At 35.8% G+C, this 23,411-nt stretch overlaps 3 protein-coding genes across 3 annotated transcripts; all 3 read left to right on the top strand.

The window, feature by feature from the left end:
* Positions 1-3,844: 3,844 nt before the first annotated feature.
* Positions 3,845-6,036, top strand: LOC132046435 (thiosulfate sulfurtransferase 18-like). The gene is made up of 5 exons (XM_059437063.1): positions 3,845-4,271; positions 4,378-4,451; positions 4,540-4,610; positions 4,758-4,811; positions 5,711-6,036. Exons 1-5 carry the CDS (start codon positions 4,126-4,128, stop codon positions 5,798-5,800), a joined length of 435 nt encoding a protein of 144 aa, XP_059293046.1. The 5' UTR covers positions 3,845-4,125; the 3' UTR covers positions 5,801-6,036.
* Positions 6,037-7,369: 1,333 nt separating this feature from the next.
* LOC132046434 (MLO-like protein 4) lies at positions 7,370-13,325 on the top strand. Its single transcript, XM_059437061.1, has 15 exons — positions 7,370-7,946; positions 8,091-8,148; positions 8,663-8,892; positions 9,316-9,432; positions 9,520-9,580; positions 9,663-9,769; positions 10,442-10,516; positions 11,079-11,164; positions 11,369-11,418; positions 11,603-11,643; positions 11,743-11,913; positions 12,048-12,083; positions 12,546-12,613; positions 12,698-12,758; positions 12,854-13,325. The coding sequence occupies exons 1-15, from the start codon at positions 7,827-7,829 to the stop codon at positions 13,133-13,135; spliced, it is 1,563 nt and encodes a 520-aa protein (XP_059293044.1). The 5' UTR covers positions 7,370-7,826; the 3' UTR covers positions 13,136-13,325.
* Positions 13,326-15,965: 2,640 nt separating this feature from the next.
* Positions 15,966-21,957, top strand: LOC132046433 (26S proteasome non-ATPase regulatory subunit 4 homolog). Its single transcript, XM_059437060.1, has 11 exons — positions 15,966-16,123; positions 16,201-16,314; positions 16,438-16,543; positions 18,013-18,127; positions 18,207-18,416; positions 18,544-18,856; positions 19,271-19,394; positions 20,315-20,418; positions 20,533-20,604; positions 21,382-21,456; positions 21,583-21,957. The coding sequence occupies exons 1-10, from the start codon at positions 16,112-16,114 to the stop codon at positions 21,427-21,429; spliced, it is 1,218 nt and encodes a 405-aa protein (XP_059293043.1). The 5' UTR covers positions 15,966-16,111; the 3' UTR covers positions 21,430-21,456; positions 21,583-21,957.
* The last annotated feature ends 1,454 nt before the right edge of the window (positions 21,958-23,411 follow it).

Genomic DNA, 23,411 nt, shown 5'->3' with positions numbered 1-23,411 from the left:
CCCGTAATGAAATAAGTTACGAAAGTAAAAGGTTTAAAATTGTCATAATTAAAATTGTGGGAATTTAATTTATTTGATTGGTGTCATGTCTTAACATGGGGAGTTAAATAAGTTTTTTAATGAATGATTTCGAAGTGGAGAGGAGTGTATTCTGAGCTTTTCTAGTGGAATAAATTGTAATTTATTGTGGTAGGATTAATTCATTCACGTTAGAATTAATACCCTGATAGGAAGCCTCGTTATTAAATCTTTAGTCCCTAATTGTCGAATATTAGAACAAGGAAAATAAAAGGAAAAATAATATCCTTGGGGTTAGGAAAGGGCTACACGTTTTTGGCTAGGGTTTACCCTAAACGTGTGTATATAAAAGAAAGCCATAAAACCACAGTCATATTATTATTGTTACGGGCCAATACTTCACCATTTCAAGTATTACGTTCAGAAGTTCGGATACATAGAAGATCGTAAGACACAGAAATAATGCGGACGCTATTGAAGACTTGTGCAATAGCTTCAAAAGGTTAGTGTTACAATCTCGTATTTGATTATGTTTGTCTAGTTTACATGTAAGAATATGATCTTGGATGTTTGCTTCCGCTGCGTATATATGCCTATTTTCTATCACCAAGTTGATGGCAAGTGAAGTACCCAGCATCTAACCCAACCAAACATCTAGCACATTAAAATGCACATTTTTCTAAATTTCTTTAAAATTTGCACTTGAAAATTTAATTAGTGAAAAGGTGAAATATTGGTAGTTTTCTATATGATCGTGCTGAAATTAATTCTCATTACCACCACTCTTTTATGTCATGAGTTCTGGATCTTGAATTCGCATTAGGCCTACTCTAGCAACCTAAAATGAAGAATAACATGCTTTGAATTTTAAAATAGTTTTTTTTAATTTAAGAGTGAGAATACCACTGTAAATCAATACTAATTGACATTTTCCCGGATACTACAGACTATGACTAATCCAAAAGAATCTAATAAAATAATATAGGACTATCAAGAAGTTACCATTGTGCCGAGAATTCCCTTGAAATTCATGTGAGTTACATTATTTTAGTTGTCGAGCAAGCAATTGACTTTTGGCTTGACGTCACTTTATGGAAAACAATAGATCAATAAGTATGTGTGGGAGGAAATTAGGATGCAGCAGTACCTGATTCATAAAACTCACCCTTTCCAAGGGCCACCAGAAACACTAATGGAAATTTGGTGTAATTTCTAGCGTATTTCTCTTTTCTTACAACTTATTTTTCCCTAATCATGTTTTTTGTGGTTTTGCAGGAAATGATTTGAGTTGTAAGGAGATAGGTGCAAGTATCAGTCCTGTACAATATGGAAAAGTTACTACGCTCTTGCATAGAGCAATTTTACTTGGTTGCTCCTGACAATGGATGGAGTATAGATCTTGGTAATGTTTGATATACTGCCTTGACTCTCTTAATAATTGACCTTCAAAGTGAAAATTTACTGAGTTAACTTAGTTCTTCTACATTTTGCCGTCAGAGCACTGGATCACTTAGCAACCTATGTTAGCACATTTCTTCCGTTGCATGTCATGGTGAAAGTTTAGAGTTATACTTGCTCTTTTGAATCATGGTGAAATTTGCATCTCTCTATCTGACTTGTGACTTGCAATAAGTTCTCTTGAGACTTTCACTCCTTTTACCGATATATTAGTTATCAGCGTGCCACCTTATAGGTAACATTGGGGGAGTTGAAATGGAGTCCATAAAGGCAGAAGAATAAGCCGGCCAGCTACAATACCGGTCCATTTAACTTGCTAATTTTTTGCGTATTCAAATCGGGGATTCTAATGGGAGTACCGAGCATTCAAGCCCACTGCCCTTCATTACCTACTATGAGAAGATTGGTAAAATTGCCAAGGATGAGACAGTCTTCTTAACAACTGTTCTGCTTCATCAATTGGTGTGGTAGAGTACTCTTTTCCATCAGGGTAACATACGTTCTCAAGTATGTATTGTTATGTGAATACGAATGGATTCTGCTTCATTTAGGCCAAGAGCACTCATCTCCTTCGAATGGATAAGTATTTTTTGTTGCTTCCTGGTTTGATTTCTCTCCCAACCATATTTTGTTTGCTCATGTTATGGTACAAATATGTATTCTAGGATAATTCTTTGTGGCTTGAGCTAACTATTTTCAATTTTTACGTGTTATATATGACATTCTCTATCCAGCTTCTTTTGGTTATTAAGCTTGACCTTTGTAAAGCTCTCACTTCTTGAAGTCGGTCTTTTGCCATTATTGTTTGGTCCTACTGGTTGGTGATCTATTTCCTTTCTTATGAATTTAGGTGCAAATGCATTAGGCACATTTGCATTTACCACTCATATACTGAAACTCATTGCAATTTTCAACATGCTATTCTGTTTTGCACTTACTCTGTTATGGAACTCGCTTTAAAGCATTTAGAGGCATGTTGTTGTGAAGGATAGAAGTCCTTCGTTCCGTTGTCGATTTGTTCTGGTGAGGTGTATTTAAATTAGTTACTTTGAGAATGAGAAAAAAAAATACAAAATAGAGGGCCAAACCAGCTATTTGAAATTGGTAGACTTTTGGAAGTCACATGGTATATCTCATTTGTCATACAGAATTAGATTGTATCACTTAAGATGCAATTAAAATCTCTTTCGCCCGTCATGCATAGTTTGAACAAAAGGGGATTGTGTTGCCATTTAAGCCCATTTCTATATATTTTGCTGATCCACAGAGTTTTTGGGTTGATAAATAGCATCATTCTTTTACCGTGTCAAGCTGGAGTAGAGATATCAACATGGACAGAGAGTAAGGCAAGCAATGAATGATAATTCTTGGGAGTTTGTCTTGAGTGCTGGATTGGAGATTGATGCATTTAGTAGTTCGGTTATGCAGGTTAAAGGGGGCATAACTTAATGTAAGGGTTTGGGTGCATTTGTCTCTCTTTAGTATATAATATAGTATGCATTTCCTTGAAGGAAATTTCCACTCTGTTAAAGTTGAACTCCGGAATTATATTGTTCATTCACTTTTGATGACCAAATACTTAGACAATTCAATGACTTGGTTGTTCACTTTAATCTTTTACACGATCAAGAGGTATATTGATATTCCTTTGTTCTTTAGACACGCTGTATTATTTTATTATATCTGAATTTAGGTAGTTCGTTACTGTTTTATCAGGAGGATCAATATATTTAATGAATTACTGTGTTGGGCCTGTGCTGAGCATGGGCAACACTCATCTAGTCTTAACAAAAAATTATGTTTCCGTCATGCCAAATACACAAAAATTGGGTTTTGGGTCATTGTCCATAGTTGGCATATCCAACGTGGAAGGGGCAATTCGCAGGAATGTCCTTATTTTGGGGTGGTCTTTAATTTTTGCCCTTCGCTAGAACCCTTGGTTTGGGGTTTTAATCCCCGCTCAATCAAAAATTTTTAAAAAAAAATCGCAAGGTAGAGATTTGTCTGCAAAACTCTGCTGTAAGAATTTTGCATGCAGCCAGAATTTTGCTACCTTCAGGTAGAGTTTCAAACTTTACCTTAAGGTAGGGTTTTCTTTCACGCATGCTAAAAAAATCAAGGCTTAAATTATCTTTTATTTTCTTGGAAATTTGATTCAAAACCTCAAATCCATGTTATTACGCAAAATGGATAAAAATTAAAGAATTCCAGTTTGAGGGACAAAAATTAAAGACCGGTGCATTTGAAGGACACTCCCCACAAAAAATTGACGTGGAAGACTTGGCCCATTTGCTCATATTCAACAGTAGTTTGCCGTAACGTTAGCGACTCTACAGCCTACACGCACGAATCATAGTCCAAAACAACAGACGGGGCAATGAAACCATCACCCAAAATCCACTGGTTTTTTCTCTTCCTCCTATTTTTTATTCTCAAAACAATCGAACCGCCAATTGATCTCTGATCCAGCACCAACATTTGAAGTCAAAGTTCCGCTTTCCAAGAAATCTTATTCTCCTATAAATACAAAACTTCCATTTATTGTCATGGCCAGTCAACCCGGGTACACTAAAAACAAATTTCTTTTTACTCACAAGTCACAATACTACTCCAGTAGACAAACATACATTCTAGGTTGTTCGATTAATTATGGGCAACGTCTTATGTAATAGTTTTCTTTCTCTTCTTCTTTTTGTTCTGCTTCTGTTTTGTAGCTCAGGAGCAGAGGTCGTGACTATAGATGTTCATGCAACTCGTCATCTCCTCCGTTCTGGCCACCGTTATCTTGATGTTAGGTAAAAAAATCAACACAAACTTAGATTCTTTTTCCTTCAATATTTGTGTACTTTGATTAGTCTTCATACTTAGATTTCTGATATGAATTTCATTCATTTTGAACAGGACGGAAGAAGAATTCAAGAAAGGGCATGTAGAGAACTCTTTGAATATTCCCTATATGCTTAATACTCCCCAAGGTCTCTTCTTTCCGTTATTATTTGATATGGGCCTTAATTTTCTGTATTAATTACGTAATAATGATGTTTCCATTTTTGGTAATTTTAGGTAGGGTGAAGAATACAAAATTTACGGAGCAGGTATCTTCAGCATGCGACAAGGAAGACAAGCTAATTGTGGTAAATCCAGCTTTAATTTCCGATTCTTGATTTTTACTAATTTCTGCAGCAACAACGATTTAGAATTTAATTTCTCATGGAATTATGTAAAAGGATAATTTAGATAAAATATTCTCTTATTTGATGGGTAAACTTTCTGTCGTGAAGGGATGTCAAAGTGGTGTGAGATCCTTGTATGCAACTACTGATCTTCTTACTGCTGTAAGTTGAATATTACTATCTCTTTCTCTCTGATTATACTGTTCTGTTAAAAGGATTTTTACCAGCATATTTCCGGAATAGAATCTGGATTTGCTAAATGATTTAACTTACTATATACAGTGAGATCTATATTTTAACGGATTGTAGCTGGTTAATTATGCTGGTCCTCGTTTATGTGGCAATGTTTAATTTTGAGAGTTAATTCTTTACGCGCTTTTTCATATACTTCTTAAATATTAATATGGTGACTTATAGCTTGTTTGGTCAAGCTTATTTTTCTTCAAAAATACTTATTTTTTAAAAAAGTGCTTATTTTTTAAAAAGTGAGGTATTTAGTCAAGTTTTTAGAAGAAAATAAGTACTTTTGGGGAGTAGCAAAAGCTTAAAAAAGTAGTTTTTCTCAAGAAACACTTTTTTGAAAAGCACTTTTGAAAAAAATACACTTAAAAATACTTTTTAAAAGTTTGATCAAACACTAATTTCTGCTCAAAAGTGCTTTTTAAATTAATTGGTCAAATACAAACTGTTTTTCACAAAAAGTATTTTTTTTTTAAAAGCACTTTTAAAAAAATCTTTTTTAAAATAGTGAAAATAAAGGCGATTTTGAAGTTTGGCCAAGCAGGGCTATTATCTTTACTTTATAGGAGCATTAGTTTTCAAATATGTAAATTTTATTTTGATAAGACATAAAAATTTCATGATCGAATTCACGCTAAATGTTTTGAAGTGTGACTCAAAATTCAAGCGCTCCCACATAAATTGGGATGGACGGAGTAATATATTCGAATTGATAATGATGCTTATTAGTTTGAATTTTCTGTCTTTCTGCTTAAGAACAATTCTTTTTCCTTTTTCTTTCTGGTAAGAAAAAAGCCAACTTGACATAATGAAATTGGCAGGAATTCAAGCATGTAAGCAACATGGGAGGGGGCTATGTGGCTTGGGTGGACAATGGATTTGCTGTAAACAAACCACAAGATGAGCTTTGATCACTAATTCTACTTTTGTTGTGCTAGCTAGCAAGAGAAGTGTAGATATTCAATTTCTCAACCACGATAGAATAAGTTTTTCCTTAAAATGAAGTAGCTACGTACATCCTTCTGTATTGGTCACTCAATTTTATGACTACGAGAGTTTACCTTTTCCCTTGTACAAAGAAAGAGGTTCGAATTTGTCGCCTCTTATGACCAATTTGAGAAATTGAATGCAAAATCAATTGATAAAACTCTTTGCAAAATTTATGCTGTTTTGCTGTTGTTTTTGACATCTTTGGATGTGACTAAACTGCAATTATGTTTGTCCATTTGTGGCCTACTTCTCCGAAGTCCAAACTAGATAAGCCATGGTGATTGGATAACATATAGGTTCTTTAAAGAAAATTACAGATTTCAGTAAAAGGATTGCAAGTTTAAACCAAATAATTGCAATCAGGTCTGCAATTTTGGCATCTGCAGCTTCTGTTTTTGTTTTTGTTTTTGTTCTTTTGCTTGTTTTTGTTCTTATGCGGTATTAACTCGATGGATTAAACGGGGATTAAAAAAAAGAAGCTTTCGTACTCTTAGATATATAATCAAAATAAAAAAAGGAATAAAGCTGAACCGGTAGCTAGGAGGTCGGTGGATGTTAATACTCAATTCAATAAGAAAATTAACTTCATCAAATCAGAACTCCCAACTACTGAGCTTTCAGCCACCTTTCTAGAGATTCTCAACTGCCAAATGGGCCCCTATAACAATAGTGTCGCAATTCCTAAAATGGCACAGGCAAAATAAACAGACTGACGCTATAAATTATACTAAAACTTAAGTAGCCAAGCCATGTTTAACAGCAATGCCAACAATAATGCCAAAACATTTCTTGTTTACTCACATCTTACACTAATTTAAGCTCTAAATAAGAACTTGATGCTGGGATTAGCATGTACTCTGTTTAAATGGTTTGCTTGGTCTCCACTTATATGGATTTTTAAAATAGGTTGTTTTGGTCGATGGAGCGAGATGAAAATCAAGGAGAGAATAGGGTTCAAATTCCATGAGAGATAAACATTTTGTGAGATTGGAAGGTATCGGGTGTCCAATATTGGTGGTTACCAGGTGCCCGGTAAAATTGTCCGTCAGAATAGTAAGATGCTCATAAATTATCTCGGACACGGTAATTTGGGACTTCAATTCAGTAACGTAAGACTTTAACAGGACTAATATTATCCTTTTCACAATTTTTTTTACCATGATGATTTATCTGTGAGTCTGTGACACCTTGAAAAGGCCATACTAATTAAAGGTTGATTCTTGATATGATGCAATATATCACTCCATTTTTAGAAGAACATAGCAACCAACTCTCCACAAAGCAAAAAATAAAAAGAAACCAACCTCCCCAACTACACGACAACTCCTCAGTCACGAAAGGAAATAAAACAGGATTAGTTTTATTGCTGAATGGATTATAAGACTAAGTCAAATTTGAAGTCAAGATAAACACAATAGAGTCCAGACTATAGTTTAACGTAGACGAAAAGCTATGGAAGACGAGGATTTAAATTCCAATATTGTCAAAAAAATGTACTCCAGTGATTTTTTCTCATCTATTAGCTATTATTAAGTAAAATAATTGAGAGGTTTCAACAAGCTGGTTAACACCACCAATTATTTTTAAAGAAAACACAACTACCACAACATAGGTGGGCGAGCATTTAGAGCAGAGCAAGGATGGTCATATTGCCAATTGATTATACAACATACTGACAAAAGATTTGCGTCAGGCATTTCACATGGGACCATTATGTTTTTCCTTGTTTGTACTTTGTAACACCCCATGGTCATAGTTAATATGAAGTTCTCAACCAAAATCAGCTGCCAAATATTAATGTCAGTCATTGCTCATTGCTGAAGCTTCTGCACTTGAAAAAAGTTCTATCTTTCTGCATCAACATTTTCTTCTGTTTCAAGAAGTAAGAAGAAGATGATGTGAATAAGGTTTATGCAGTCTTTTTAAGGTTGTTGAATATTTGTCAAGATGGGGAATTTGGAAGGAGCATCGTTTTCTGAAACACCCACATGGGCAGTAGCGACGGTAGTTACTGTTTTGGTGAGCATTGGTTTCTTGATCCATGGCAGTTTGAAGAAGTTTGGAAATGTAAGAGATTAAACCATTCACTATTATTCTGTTTTCGTGCTCTGCAAATTCTTTCTTGGGAGGGGAAGTTACTCTGTTCTATATATTAATTTTTATGCATTTATTTATTTCATAATCTCTGCTTTTTGTATTTTGTTCTGATAGTGGTTGCATAGGACTAAGAGGAAACCTCTTTATGCTGCGCTAGAGAAAATCAAAGAAGGTAAGCCACCTATCATCTGTAGATTGAGCCTTTCGTGATCACTGGCAGTGACAGATATAGAAGGTTTCTGCGGTTATTTATTACTTGAACCTTGTATATACTATACGGAAATAAGTAAACATAAGAGTTAAATATATGTTCCAAACAAAGTGGAGCTAGGATTTTGAGTTTATGAGTTATGGATTCTAGAAAATGTTGCATACTGGACTTTCGATAAATTATTTATACATATTAAGTGGAACTTTAAACACAAATATAGAGTTTGAGCTGGGTTCTGCCGATATGTAGGCAGCGCTCTAGCTCCGCCTTGGTTCCAAAACTTACACTCAATTCAGAACTCAAGTCGTCTTAATCCTATACCAATGGTTTTGATTCTTCTAAAAGCTACTGGCATTTTTGGGCTGAAGTAGAAGAATTATCATTAGTAAATACTTATTTCTCATTTAAGTTTGCTTTATGAACTCTTTTTCTTTTCATTTTCCTCTAACGCATCCTCCTTTTTGGCTGAAAGCAGAGCTTATGGTTTTTGGACTGCTATCACTGTTGATGGGTCATTGGATCATTTATATTGCAAAGATTTGTGTTAAATCGTCAGCCGTGAGCAGCCACTTTTATCAATGTTTGCCGCCAAGAAACAAGAGGGAGTCAACAATTATGAAATTTGTTTTATCAGGTTCTTTATACTCGAATTTCTCAACTTCAAGGATGCTGTTAAGCAGCGGAAATGAAGATTTTTGTCCTGAGGTAGCCCAGTAATGAATGTTCTACTCAAAATTTAATTTGACATTTAGTCAGAATTATGTCTATGAATAAATTTTGGTCGATCCTTCACGAGCATCATCTACTGAGAATATATTTAAGCAACTATGGAATCTCTAGTCTATTGTTGTAAGCTAAAATTTGTCACATGAGATTGTTCAATTAGAGAGTAACTACTTTATGTAAGCCCTAAATGTAGCATAATTAATTCATATGTTTTCATTCACTGAAGTAATATATTACTACTAATACTCATCGTTTAGAAGATTGGTTGAGTTAGAAGCACAATTTCTTTTAAAAGTTTAAGATGCCTTGAACTTGAAAATATTGGAGTTGTTGGGTTTAATTATGTGACCAGTGCTAATACTGATTCACATGAGCAGAGAAAACTTATGTTGGTTTTACCAGGGCCTCCAATCGTTTGCTTCAAAGGAGAGCCTAGAGCAGCTGCATCGTTTTTTGCTTGTCCTTGGTGTTAGCCATGTATCTTATAGCTTTTTCGCGATTGCCCTAGCAATGATCAAGGTTGGATATCTTCTTCATGATTAACTTCTTATTACATTTCAATACTTTCTTCCCAAATCCATCAAGAAACATGGATTAACCATGCAGATATATAGCTGGAGAACATGGGAAAACACTGCCAAGTCAATGGCTCCTCAAAGATTGGAAGGTGCTAAAATTTCCAGCCATACTACTATTCTTCATACTTTATTTATCATTTCCGAAACATTTACTTGCAAGTTTAACCTTAGGTTCTGAAGAAGCTGTCCCAAACAACACGAGAATGGGGCGTCTATCAACTTTTACGTTTCACCACACCGCTCACCCATGGAGCCAGCATAGAGCTCTTGTTTGGCTGGTATTTTCACAATAAATCTTGTGTATATGGTTGAGTGAATCCTTGTTATATGCAATACTGCTGCTATCTCAATTTAAGTGAAATTATCTTAGCCCAATGATGAGGTGGCTCAATAGTGGTAAATACAAGATGTCTATTTGATAGATAGAACAGTCTGTGTACTGTTTACATTTGTTCTGGACAATGGTTTGGCTTGTAAAAGTGTTAACATCGCAACACAATAAGAAGATAAAAAACTAAAAAGTAATAGAGAATAACAAATTCAGGTGGCTTTTGCTGCTAAACTTATGATTTAGAGTGATATTGATCTACAATGTCATTCGGTTCATTCTATGACTATGCAAACCATCATTGTTCACACAGGTACCAAGTCATAAATCTTAATGATATTTTTAGATCTATGATTAGGTCTTATCATTTGTTCTAACTTTAATTCATTTATTCAGATTGAATTATTGTAAGCCAGTGCATCTTAAAATTCATTTTGTCGGAGCATATTCCTGTGCCTTGCTTGTATTGACATCAATCAAATTTACCAATTTTCTCTTATCTTCATGCGCTTCTGATGAAATTTTCACCTTCATGCTTTAATCTTCCCTACCTCTAGAGTCTTGACATGTGCTTCAATGAGCCCAGCAATTACAGATATTTTATTCAAGATTACCTTTTTAGCTTTGTTTCAGCCGCCAGTTATGGAGTTCTATAAATGAAGCTGACTACATGGCTTTGCGCTTGGGTTTTATTACTGTAAGTCATCTATTGTTATGCTCCACAAATGCAAATATTTCACTCAATCATCATTAAATTGGAGGTGAAGACTAACTGACTTTCTATGGCGGACTTCATGCTGCCCCATTTAATGCTATTTTCTCTTAATTTAAACAGTTGCAAATCAGTTCACTAATCATATTTGAATTATGGTCAATTAATGAAAATTGCTATTTAAGATAATAACCACTTGATACAATATTCACTTATGTAGATGATGTGAATCAGTTCATAATAAATACAAGTAGGCCCTATTTTAGGTACTTCTATGTAGTTTCACTGATTAAGTTCTCCAATGCATTGCTGAGGGAACAGCTATGATGAGTGGGTCAGATTTATTGATAGAAGCATTTACTAATCCATGGAACAAAGGGCTCACTTTCTATATATACATTGTGACTTCCCAGTAATGGTCTAAACTGCCAAATGTATCTGTTGTGCTCACTTGGATGGAACCTGTGATACCACGGCGTACACCTCTATGTATTCCCTCGACAGAAAAACAATTCCATGTCTTTATATTGTTCTGGTGTTCTTGCAGACTCATCAGCTGCCTTTGACTTATGATTTCCATAAGTATATGCTTCGAAGCATGGAGGAAGAATTTCGTGATATTGTTGGCATTAGGTACAACGGCATATCCATTTGAAAGTTTAGTTTTCCTTTTGAACACAACTGTTGCGTCACAATGTAATATTCGCTACTAGGTATTTCACATCATGAATCATGCTACAGGATGGCAGAGCAATAACTTCCTTTTTTTTTCTTCTTTATTGCACGATTCCACTGTGGATCCAGTTGTCATCTAAGACACTCTTTTTCTTGTTGCAGTGTTCCGCTATGGATTTTCGTCATACTTTGTGTATTTCTAAGCTTTCATGGTAACTTTATCCACTAGATATTCTCTGGAATGTCTGCCTCAGCATGCTTTTTTCACTATAATTTTGATGTACCAGACAGTTTAATTGAATTTTCTTTTAATTATATCTACTGCAATGGAAAATGGATTTAGTTAATTTAGTTCTTTCAGAAAAATGATGGATAATTTTGATTATTATTGTCCAGGCACAAATATCTACTTTTGGATCTCCTTCTTTCCAGCTATTGTAAGTCCTTGTTATTATTATTTTTTTTTTCTTTCTTTTTACTTCAGAAGAATAATTCATCCTCATACTTCTGACTTCTTCAAAAATTGTTATTGGAAGTTAATCCTTCTGGTTGGTACCAAGCTTCATCATGTGGTGGTCAAGCTGGCAGTTGAAATCATGGACAGTAGTCCATTGGAAGGATTTCGTCAGTTTAACCTCAGAGATGAGCTCTTCTGGTTTAGGAAGCCTAGGTTTCTGCTGCGGATAATACAATTTATATCATTCCAGGTATGAGCAATAGCATAAATTTTATCCTCGAATTCAGAGGGTAACAAGAAGAGTGTTACAATTAATTTTAGCCGAATGACATAGCGTCCTCGGATATGCCTTACTGATTGCTCTTCTCGGTGAATCATATACAGAATGCATTTGAGATGGCAACATACATATGGTCACTGGTAAGAACTTGAGAACTTTGTTCTAATACAGGTTTTGCTTTGCCTGTGATGAATTATTTACTGCTAGAAGTGGCGGAGCTACATGTGCAACTATGGGTGCTGAAGCACCCATTGAATTTGCCAAATTGTTTTATTTATGCATAAATAATCCTTTAAAAACTCTATAAAATGACTATGAGCACCCAGTGTGATTCTTGTGAGCACAGTGAACTTATACTAAAATTAATGGAGCACCCATGACCTTCAAATTCTAGATCCGCCATTGGCTAGAAGTTCTAAATTCTTCACCCATATCATGTTACATCCTTTATACCTTGCCCCATATGGAATTGGCATTGTGTCTGTTTTATGTTTTTACCTAATCCTTAGACGAGGCAACACAGATATTTGTGTCACTGCATGAATGCAAAATCTTTTCCTTATGCGCATGGGGCTGACAACTAATTTCCTTTTCTGGTGCAGTGGGAAATTAAGGGATCTTCATGTTTCACAGAAAACCACACATTTCTCGTGATTCGCTTGTCATTTGGGTACCTATCTTTGTGGCACTTGCTTATTAACTTGTTACTGAATATACTCATTTCGGCATGACCCTTGTTAACTTGTTGCTGTAGAGTTATTTCTCAATTCTGGTGTAGCTTTGTCACATTTCCACTCTATGTTATCGTTGCTCAGGTAACTAAAAGACAAACACTGTGTAATCTCTTTCGTTTGTCCTGGGTAATCCTTCCACACATTTTATTTTAAGTCACTGATTGATGTTTAAGCAGATGGGTTCGAGATACAAGAAGACCATTGTTTCAGAGAACGTTAGAAAGTCGCTACATGGATGGCGACACAAGGTGAAAACCAAGCTAGAAGGTTCAGTTGTTTCTCCAGAAACATTGTTAGCGACCACATCATTAGACTCTGTGGAGGAGGGTGAGGCAGATCAAATTCATACCATTGATACAATCAGCACAGAGGTGTTTGATGAGAGTACCATTGTGTCGGACCAACAAGTCCCTCTTGAACAACGTTACACGAATGAAATCTCAGAGTGTGATGAGTAACATATTCCACTTTCTCCTCGAAATTAAGGAGAGGTTTGATCAGAAATATGATGATGGGCCAAACAATGACGAGACAATACAAGTTTCGCGCCTTATACTACAGGAACCACAACCTTAGACTTAGTAATATTGTTCACCTTGCTGTTTTACAAATTTGCCCAGCTATAGATGCATCTAATTTTGCTGTCCATCCATTTCTGGCTATCTATTCAAGAAGATCTTTCGATAAATAATTATAAATTACTATAAGAAAAGAAAACAACAGACAAACAGACTTGTTTTGGCAAGTTCTATCCTGTGAAGTTGAAACTTCAGTATTCCAAAAGAATCATTGTGGAAACACCTTTCCATGTCAAGGACAGTGGCGGACCCAAAGATTTTTACCTAGGGATTCAAAAATATGAAGATGTTAATACACGAACCTAAGGGGGTTTACTATCTACTATATATACGTAAAAAAAAATAACTTTAACCTATTGCAAACAATGTTTTTCGGTCAGACATTCTAAGAACTGCCTATGAAAGTAAAGTAAAATTTTATAATGTTCAAACATTAGCATACTCGTATGAACAATTAACAGGTACAAGCCTGGGTTCTATGTAATTGTGTGTGTGTGTATATATGTATATACATATACGTATATGTATATACATGTAATGTTGACCCATTCATTTTGGATAAAAAAATTGAATTGAAAAACTCATTTAGTTTGATTTGATTTATAGGATGTCTAATATAATACATCAATTTAGTCGATTTAGTTTGGTAAGCAAAAATTAACTCGAATGTTCATTCCTCTAACTACTTGCACGTGGGGAAACTGTAGAAATTTTCGCCAGCTATTCATTTATGGAACAGTTATTTCGTAAACGACCTTTTTTATTTTTCATACAATGCACGGACCATGTAGACTCTAAAAGATCCTTTAATTAGAAATCTTGTTAAAAAATGTTAGACCAGGATCGGCATTTGCATAATTTTTAAAAATAGGACAAAATTTAAGTCGTGACCTAAATATGGGACATATGCCTAAATGGGCAATTCGCAGGAATCCCCTTATTTTGGTGTGCTCTTTAATTTTTGCATTTCACCTAATATTTGGGTTCGAACCCTCGCTAAGTTAAAAAAAAAAAAAAGATTTGTTACATAAACAATAAACTAGTAGTAGGTAATTATATTTAGTAGCTATAGTTTAGATAAATTACATCCTATGGCTAAAAGTAATATGTTAAATACAATTAATAGCTACCTATATTGTTAAAGTAGAATACTCATCATCACATTATTCACTTCCAACCAAACTCTCTCATCTCTCTCCCCCCCCCCCCTCTTCCCTCACTGCTATGGCGAGGAGCTCTAGCTCCGATTGAACCGGAGCAGCCATGCCCCTTCACCACCACACCACCGCCACTACCAACCCCTTCCCCTTATCCCTTTCTTCTCCCTCGTCGTCGCCACTGCTTCTTGTGTGTTGCTTCCAAGTATTCTCATCAGTAATAACAACACTAACCCATGTATTCTCATAAGTAAATTGCTTCCAAAATGATGCAATTTCTTCTTGGATATAATCACTTACTTGCATCATTTTGTTCACAACAAAAAGAAAACGAGGGGGACAGTGGCTTGTAAAAACAAAACGTTGTCTTAGAACTGTCACATATATATATCAAGGTAACCTGTCTCCTGAGGAGTCACAACCAATCAAGCATGACATAATACGTGGCCGGCAAGGTCACACAACGCGTCGGAACATCCCAAATATATACGCAAGCCGACAAGGCTGTCACTACGTACGGGAACATCCCAAAATAAGTCATATTGACACAGCTGAACAACATCTATATATAACCCACACTTATGTCTACAAACCTCTAAGAGTATCGATAGTGAAATATGACGGGACAGGGCCCCGCCGTACCCCTGGATAAACATATATATATATATATATATATATATACACATCAAAAGTACGTACCAAAAGTCTAGAACAACAATGGAGCACTCCAAGACAAATGAGTAGAAGTCCTAAAAAGTGGAGGATCACCAAGTCGAGTATCCGTACTGCGCGGGCATGAAACACCCCACGAAGAAAGGGGTCGGTACGGGATATGTGCGAGTATATAAACATAAATACAATAAGGAAAGATCATAATCGAAATAAAGATTTCAGGAGGCAAGTATGACAATCAAGGAATCATTGTACCTGTGCCTTATGAAATGAAAATCATGCATAGCTATATCATGAATCATGCGTTGCTGTATTCATGAATACAGCAACGCGAATATAATAAGTAACAAGTGCTGAGTTTTGCTACATGTTTACTGCGTGATGTAAATAGGTAAAATGTAGCTAAGAAGCAAAAACAAGGCTTCCAAGTTAGTCATTTATGAAATTTTCCCAAAAAAAAATTCACAAGGCAGAGTTTTATAGCAAACTTAGGCCTGCAGGCCAGAACTCTGCTTTATGGCAAAATTTTAACTTCAGGCAGAATTCTGCCTTAAAATTCTACCTTAAGGTAGAGTTTCGCAGGCAAAACTCTGCTTTGCGAATTCAAATTCTACATGATGAATTTTTTAAAAATTTTAATTGAGCGGAAGTTCGAACCTAGAACTTAAGAGTTTTAGGTAAAGGATAAAAATTAAATACCAATAATTTGAGGGACAAAAATTAAAGACCAGTGCATTTGAAGGATGGTCCGCACACAAAAAAAAGTGCCTAAATCAACCGGCAAACGGTGTACAAAATAGGGCCCTTCTCTTAATTGGGCCTTAAATACATACAGTTTTCCCAGGAAAGCCAACCCGGCCCACATTGCACCGCTACGAGAACTCTCCAATTCTGATTGTGACTTTTCGTTCCTTTTAGTAGCAACAACTCCCTCTCCAAGTAAACCCAAATTCCTTTAAAACTTTGATACAACACAAGCGATTTCTCAGTTTAATCTTCTACTTGGCTCTTTCTTCAATCGTTAACCATGGTGCTCGAGGTTAGCATATTGCTCTTTGATTTCAATTTCAGTTCTATCTTTACAATAGCAAATTAGGGTTAACATTTTATTATCAGGCAACAATGATCTGCATCGACAATTCGGAATGGATGCGAAACGGTGATTACTCTCCCAGTAGGTTTCAAGCTCTAGCTGATGCTGTTAATCTAATCTGCGGTGCCAAAACCCAGGTTTTTTTTTTTTTTTTTTTTAAAATTATACTCTTTCTAGGGTTTGTAATATATATGGATGATCTCTCACTTTTAGTTTAAACTAATTGGGGTTATATTAAACTGTTTCTTTGTTTGATCCAGTCTAATCCCGAGAATACAGTTGGACTTTTGACCATGGCTGGTAAAGGGGTTCGAGTGTTAGTTACCCCGACTAGCGATCTTGGAAAAATCTTAGCTTGTATGCACGGTAAGATTCTCTTCCATTATTTATATCTTTTTTTACCTGACAATTTCTTGCATTATTATGATTTATCTAGCTTTTGAAATTTTTTGTTACGTTGGCATGTAGTATATTGGGGTGCTCAGATTGTTGCTATCATTAATTGTTTCCAGGGACTTTGTTTTGGGTGTAACATATCATACCTTGAAGATGCATGACTAGTTCGGATTATGATAATCTATCATTAGAGTTGCTAGAATAACTGTGATTGCATGCTTAACTGCTTCTCGCCTTAGTTCATGGGTTATTACATTGGTTTTGTTAGTGCTCATCTTCGCATTGTTCCTAATCACTTGTTCTATGCCTTTTCAAAAAAGCTATATTGTAAATAAGGATGATAGGTAACTAAAATAAGATTGTAATAGGTACTCATATGCGCAAGCTGAGATTTTGTTGCCTTTGCATGGTATATATTGGGGGGCTAGTTTTATTTATGTAACTGGAAGAGAGCAGACACGGAGAGAATTTTTTTAAAGTGTCTCTTATAGGGTGCAGGTTGTTGCTGTCATTAATCGTTTCCACGGACTTTGTTTTGAGTGTAACCCATCATATCTTGAAGAGGCGTGACTAGTTCAGATTATGATAATCTATCACTAGAGGGGCTAGAACAGTGTTATCAAAAGCGAAAAGCACAAAAAAGCTCTAACGTCAGCTGGGGCTTTAAGCGCAAAGCGCAAATAAAGCATGGGCTTTAATGAAAAAAAGCGCAATGGTGCAAAAGTACAAATATATATATGTTTAGTCCAAGACTAATAATAATAAGCATGAATTACAAATATATGGACAAAGAAATTGTAAAAACATTACGATAAAGTGAAATATCATTCATCTAGTGTCACCTCTTCAAGAGAGGCTCATTGGCAAGAAAAGTTATGTCTCAGAGCCTTGATGACAACACTCTTGATGACAACACTGAAGCTCACATAAAGCGAGGCAAAGCGCTCAACATGTTTTGAGCCTCGCTTCAGGGCTTAAGCGCGCTTTAAGCGCGCCTTTGACAACACTGGGCTAGAAAGGTCTTATCAAGTATTTTTGGTGTGTATTCACGGGAAGAAATTGTATTATGTTTTAATGGTATCTCTACTCCAAATCACTCCATGAGAGCTAGTGTCTTATGAGTCTCTATTTAGTCAATGCAAACTGTCCCTTGTAAATAGCGTTGACCTTTTTTTTTTAAAGATTTTGCAAGCTCCTAGTCTTAGCTTAATGCCCATGTAAGGGAGCTATCAGAATCACTTTTGTACTCTTTGCTTCTTTTTGATGACATCAATGAATAAATTTACTTCATCAAAGAGATAGTTCCAATGCCTGTTTGGTGCTTGAGTTCTATACTACTGCTTGATAGTAGTATCTTTTGAAGTCTTAGGGTTTTCGATTAACTTTTCTCTTCTAATTAGCTTTATGCTGCTGAGCGGGCCTTGTCTTCCCTTATTCAGGATTAGAGATAGGCGGTGAGATGAATTTGGCTGCTGGAATCCAGGTAGCCCAGTTAGCTTTGAAGCATCGGCAAAACAAGAAGCAACAACAAAGGATCATTGTTTTTGCTGGCAGGTGATGTCCCGATGCTTTGTCTCTATTGTCTTTGCTGCTGCAACTTTTTATCCTTCTGTTAACATTTCACTTGCTTCAGCCCTGTTAAATACGACAAGAAGGTCTTGGAGATGATTGGGAGAAAGTTGAAGAAGAATAGTGTTGCTCTTGATGTCGTTAATTTTGGTGAAGATGATGAAGGGAAAGCTGAGAAGTTAGAGGCACTAGTTTCTGCGGTTAATAACAACGAGAGTAGTCACATTATTCATGTTCCTCCTGGTCCTAATGCTCTGTCCGATGTGCTTATAAGGTGATCCGTGATATGACCATCTTCTTATCATTAACCATCTCGTTATCATAACTAAATAAGATTTCATAGCATGTACTTGTGAAAAGCAATTCCTTAATAAGTTGTATCTCTCATCTGGCATTGTCAGTACTCCTATTTTCACTGGTGATGGTGAGGGTGGTGGAAGTGGATTTGCTGCTGCAGCTGCAGCGGCTGCCGCTGGTGGAGTATCTGGATATGAATTTGGTGTAGATCCTAATTTGGATCCTGAACTTGCTCTCGCACTCCGAGTGTCAATGGAGGAGGAAAGGGCGAGGCAAGAAGCAGCTGCAAAGAAGGCTGCAGAGGAAGCTGGTAAACAAGAGAAAGGAGAAAGTCAGTCTACTTCCCAGGATGTTGCTATGGCTGAAAATGCCAATGCAGGAACCCCTGAACCCGAAAACAAAGCAACTGATCTAATGGTACGTGTCATATCCATCTTCTTCATATCAGATACCTCGAGTCAAAGCTGGAAAAATGGATGACTTTTCTTCTATTGAATGTTGTTTAATTTAGTTAAATATGTTATGTCCTATCAAGATTGTACTGGTTAGCCAAACCATGGATTGTTACACATTGGTTTAATTGAATTGCATGAATCCTTTATTTGCTTGAGCTTTCTTCTGATAAGTCTTATTGAGCCTTCTTAAATACCTTTGTAAGATTTGTTGTGGCATTGCACTTTACATCTATGCGAGAAGATATTGTTTCCTGTAATTTGTATAGGTTTAAATTTTGTTTAATAAAAACAGGTGTTAGCTTGAAGTTTTTGTGATGTCTGGCCTTTTGGAAGCCAAGATGAAATAACACCTTAATCATAATTGGATCCCTTACAGGAAGATGAGAATGCCTTGTTACAGCAAGCCCTTGCAATGTCGATGGATGATTCTTCCTCTAATGTTGCTACACGAGACACTGACATGTCGGAAGCAGCTTCTGAAGATCAAGACTTGGCGCTTGGTATGTCACGATCTCTGCAGGCTTAGAAATAGTTTTAACTGCTACAAACATACCTAACATAGTTTAGTTCAAGTCACAATAGCTATTCCTTGTTTTCTTGCATTTCTCTGCATTTTCTAGTATTTGGTCGATTTATAGACAATATGTTGGGTAGAATGTGCCTAAGTAGTCCTGCATTATTGATTGTATTTCTAAGAATCTCCTGAGCAACTATTCCCTCCGTCTCAATTTATGTGGCGTGGGGGTGACTGAGCATGGTGTTTAAGAAAGGAAGAAAGACTTTTAAAAACTCGTGGTCTGAAACAAGTCAGAGCCATTTGTGTGGCTATAAATCATCACACATATAATGAGAAGTTAAATGTTAAATTGTTTCTACTTATAGAAATATGTCATTCTTTTTGGACAAATCTAATAGGCAAGTGTGCCATATAAAATGAGACGGAGGGAGTATCATCCTGCGCAAGGATGACACGCTCAAATTGAGAAATGGTCCATATTTTTCTTGATATGGGAGTATTATATTTTGGAAGGATGAACTTTGAAGAGAGGGCGCCCCCACTCCCCTCTGGCCCAAAATTAAAAAAAAACACCCATCTAATCTCCATTTATTGTCCCTATATGAATGAGTAAGAGGGCTTGCGTAGTAGTTAAGGTTCATTTTCTGAAGAAGTGCCTTCTAATCATGCTTTATTTGTCTTTTTTCGTCCTAAAATGGTCCTTTAAATGTCCTAAAATGGTCCTTTAAATGTCAAAAGGGGTTGTACTAAACTCCATTACTTAGGCTTTAGATGGCGTTGGCTTGGCCTATCAAATTCCTCGCTTCTTTGAAATGGTTGACACCTGCACAGAATCCTTTATAGTTAGCCTACAAGGTTCACTCATAACTGTACACTTCTGAGTTGCCCTTCTGGTGCTTGCAGCTCTTCAATTGTCTGTGCAGGAGAGTGCCAATGATCAGTCAAATCAGACAGATATGAGTAAGCTGTTGGCAGATCAATCGTTTGTGTCATCAATCCTTGCCTCGGTAAGTCTTCTGTACGCAGAGCTCTATTATATCACAGCAGAAAGTATGTGCTTTTCCTAAGGATCACACTTCATATCTTGTTTGAGTTCACTTAATTTGTCATTTAATTGACAGCTTCCAGGTGTTGATCCAAACGATCCTTCCGTTAAAGATTTGCTTGCTTCCATGCAAGGCCAGTCGTCTGAGGTGAGTTAATTAGTTTATTGATTACTATGATTTTATCGAAGAGCATGCTGGGTAAGTTTAAGTTTAGTGTCCTTTATAATTGTTTTTCTCGTTTATGCATCTGTATTGTACATTTGATGGTCATTTGTTCATTAAATCCTTGCATGTGCATACAATCTTCATCAATATTGTGTAATATTAATGTTGTTAGAGAGTCGCTTGAGGTAAACTTAATCCCTGGAGCCAGGTGCAACATACGCTTTTTGTTTCATCTTGCTTAGGTGGTTTTCAATGTAGACGCTAAGGCGCTGAAGCTGTTAAAAACCTTTCTCTTCATCGCTTAAGCCTTAAACCGATGAATCAATGTGAAGCGAGAGGTTATCACGTAATGGATGAAACTATGCACTCAGAGAGGTGTGTGCTTCAGACAAGAGGTGTAAAGCCGACCACACCTACTAATATAGGTTTTACATTCAAGAGACCTCCATCCTAACAGATCCGAGGGGGTTTATAGTATCTTTCCAAGTAAATGGAAGAAGCCAGGGCTGGGGGTCAAAAGTATCAAAAAGAGGAGAATTCTTCTGTATCTGCAATCATGTCATTCTGGATGCTTCTGCTTTCTTTCCTTCCCCTTGTTTCCTGTTCCTTGATCCAAATACCGTTTGCTTTTTGTTAATGGTTATATCCTAAGTTGATGGAGGAAGCCAGGGATAACGTCATCTTTTTACCAAAATAGTATGTTTTCTGTTGTTTTTATAAAAAATCTTAATTTGACAATGATCTAATTTGTCCTGGCAGAAGAAGGACGAGGACAATGATAAGGAACAGAAAGAGGACAAGAAGTAAAGATGAGCACAACTATGTGCAGCTCAGGTATATAACTTTTTAACACTTTCGTTTGTGAAGAAAGCCGCATCTCTTTGAGATGCTCCGCATCTTTTCCACGTTTTGTATACTTCTAATATGCTGCTAATGTGAATGTTATTGTTATTGTTGTAGGCAAAGAAATTCAGAAGGTAATCAAGTATCGTGCTGCTGAAATTGCTGATTGGAATGGGGCTTGTTATGTCTGGGAAAGGACTGTATCCTGTTACTCTTGAGGGATTAATTGAATTGTTCTTTAAAATATATTGTTATAAGATTATGAAACATTTCGGCTAGTTTGATTTGTGGCTTTTAGATGACTTGTATTTATCTCTAAAAAAATGACGTAAAAACAGATCCTAGCAAACAAGAAGATGGCGTTTGTCTTTGATTCCTAGAAGACCTAACCTTAGGCCACACAGCCTTATCTTCTCTCTCCTATCTTGTGAAAAACTATGCATGGCCCAACGTCTATGAAGTGATAAAAGTAAAAAGTTTCAAGGTATCAAACATTTTATTCAGCCTCTTGTTAATGTTCTTTATTATCTCTGAAAATGAGATTTCAGAGTAGTTCTGGGGCATGGACAGTTTGTTTATATTAGGTTTTAAAGGTATGGACAGATGAACGGGCAGTGATTGTGCAAATTCCAAGTAGCATTAGGCGCACTGTTTGTTTGTGTGCTCTTTTGTTAAAAAAGACGATATTCAACATTAGAGAATTAGTTCAATTTGGGGGTTATATAAACTTTTTTAGTGCTGAAGTCTGCCTTGTATGAACGTTTTATGCGCGCTCTTGTAGACTTTGGAGTATGCTATCTTTAGTTAAAAGAATTTAAGCATGTTCTGTCATCTAAATGGAAACTGGATTGTCCCAATAAAGCTTCAGTACGTTGTTTCTGGAGATGTGCTGAAATTTCTGCAGAAGAGAGAATTGAAAAATTTGGGAACTACCAGAGTTCTGGATTATTGAATTGTTGCTTTTCAACCTTAAAATATAACGTTGGCCAGAATTATGGAAAAACTTGATGATAGGTGAAAGTAAAACCTAAATTCTGATAAAGTTAAGACATCTTGAGAAATATGAAAACGTCCTTCTCCATGAGCAATTACCTCCCGATTTTCTTTATTCCCATAGCTGATTTCTTCACTGGAAAGTACTTCAAGAGGATAAGAATAGGGTTAGGAGAGGTCCCATATGTTTTTTTACCAGAGGAGTTGAATTTTGGTAGGTGCGCATATTCGGTTCATCATTCATTTCTAGAATTTGAGGACGTCCTTGTGTATTGTGATTAATTAGTAGGAGAGCCAGGCAAATTTTTAAAGTACTGTATTGATTGACCAAAAAATTAAATTTATACACCAATACTTCACCAATAAAATTTGGGTTTTAAAATTTTTCTCGGCTTTTTTTCGGTTTTTATATAATAGTCTTGATGAATAATACTTTAGCTTTATTTGCTTATTTTGTTGTCAAAGTTGAAAGATCAAGGATACAAAAATATAATTAAGGTTTTTTAAGAAAATAACACAAATGTGAGAAGAGTTCGATGACATGTATTAAAATATTTAACAAGAAGCTTTGTAAATGGGTTTCTTTTAAATATTGGTAATTAACAAGCTATAAAGAAAATGACCATAATCTAAAAATACTAAGTCATGCTAAAATAAGTATTCAGGCTAATAAGTATTAATTACATGACAAAACAACAAAACTTAAGTTATGTTTTTAGGGGAAAATAAATTATGCAAAGTAGATATCCAACATTATTGTCATTACATATTTAAATTGAATTTAATGGGCCATCTAGGTTAAGCCTTCTGGAAATGTGGTTTTGGACGTTATTTGACAGAACAGAGAATTGAAACATTGGGAACTGATATAAAATTATTGACATTCAAAACTTTTCAACCTTGAATAATATGATAATAGTTAAAGAACTACAAAAAACTTAAGAAATATTTAT

This window comes from Lycium ferocissimum, chromosome 2, assembly GCF_029784015.1.
Source record: "Lycium ferocissimum isolate CSIRO_LF1 chromosome 2, AGI_CSIRO_Lferr_CH_V1, whole genome shotgun sequence".
Classification (NCBI taxonomy): Eukaryota; Viridiplantae; Streptophyta; class Magnoliopsida; order Solanales; family Solanaceae; genus Lycium; species Lycium ferocissimum.
The sequence above is the reverse complement of the archived record's forward strand: the minus strand, read 5'-3'. Positions and strand labels throughout refer to the sequence as shown.

Excerpts from the sequence above, each read along its gene's own strand:
- LOC132046435 (XM_059437063.1), top strand. The coding sequence starts at position 4,126 with ATGGGCAACGTCTTATGTAATAGTTTTCTTTCTCTTCTTCTTTTTGTT. Across the intron at positions 4,452-4,539 it reads TATGCTTAATACTCCCCAAG|GTAGGGTGAAGAATACAAAA; the intron begins GTCTCTTCTTTC and ends TGGTAATTTTAG. Across the intron at positions 4,812-5,710 it reads CTACTGATCTTCTTACTGCT|GAATTCAAGCATGTAAGCAA; the intron begins GTAAGTTGAATA and ends TGAAATTGGCAG.
- LOC132046434 (XM_059437061.1), top strand. The coding sequence starts at position 7,827 with ATGGGGAATTTGGAAGGAGCATCGTTTTCTGAAACACCCACATGGGCA. Across the intron at positions 7,947-8,090 it reads GTTTGAAGAAGTTTGGAAAT|TGGTTGCATAGGACTAAGAG; the intron begins GTAAGAGATTAA and ends TTGTTCTGATAG. Across the intron at positions 11,914-12,047 it reads TACAATTTATATCATTCCAG|AATGCATTTGAGATGGCAAC; the intron begins GTATGAGCAATA and ends AATCATATACAG.
- LOC132046433 (XM_059437060.1), top strand. Across the intron at positions 16,315-16,437 it reads TCTGCGGTGCCAAAACCCAG|TCTAATCCCGAGAATACAGT; the intron begins GTTTTTTTTTTT and ends TGTTTGATCCAG. Across the intron at positions 18,128-18,206 it reads ATCATTGTTTTTGCTGGCAG|CCCTGTTAAATACGACAAGA; the intron begins GTGATGTCCCGA and ends CACTTGCTTCAG.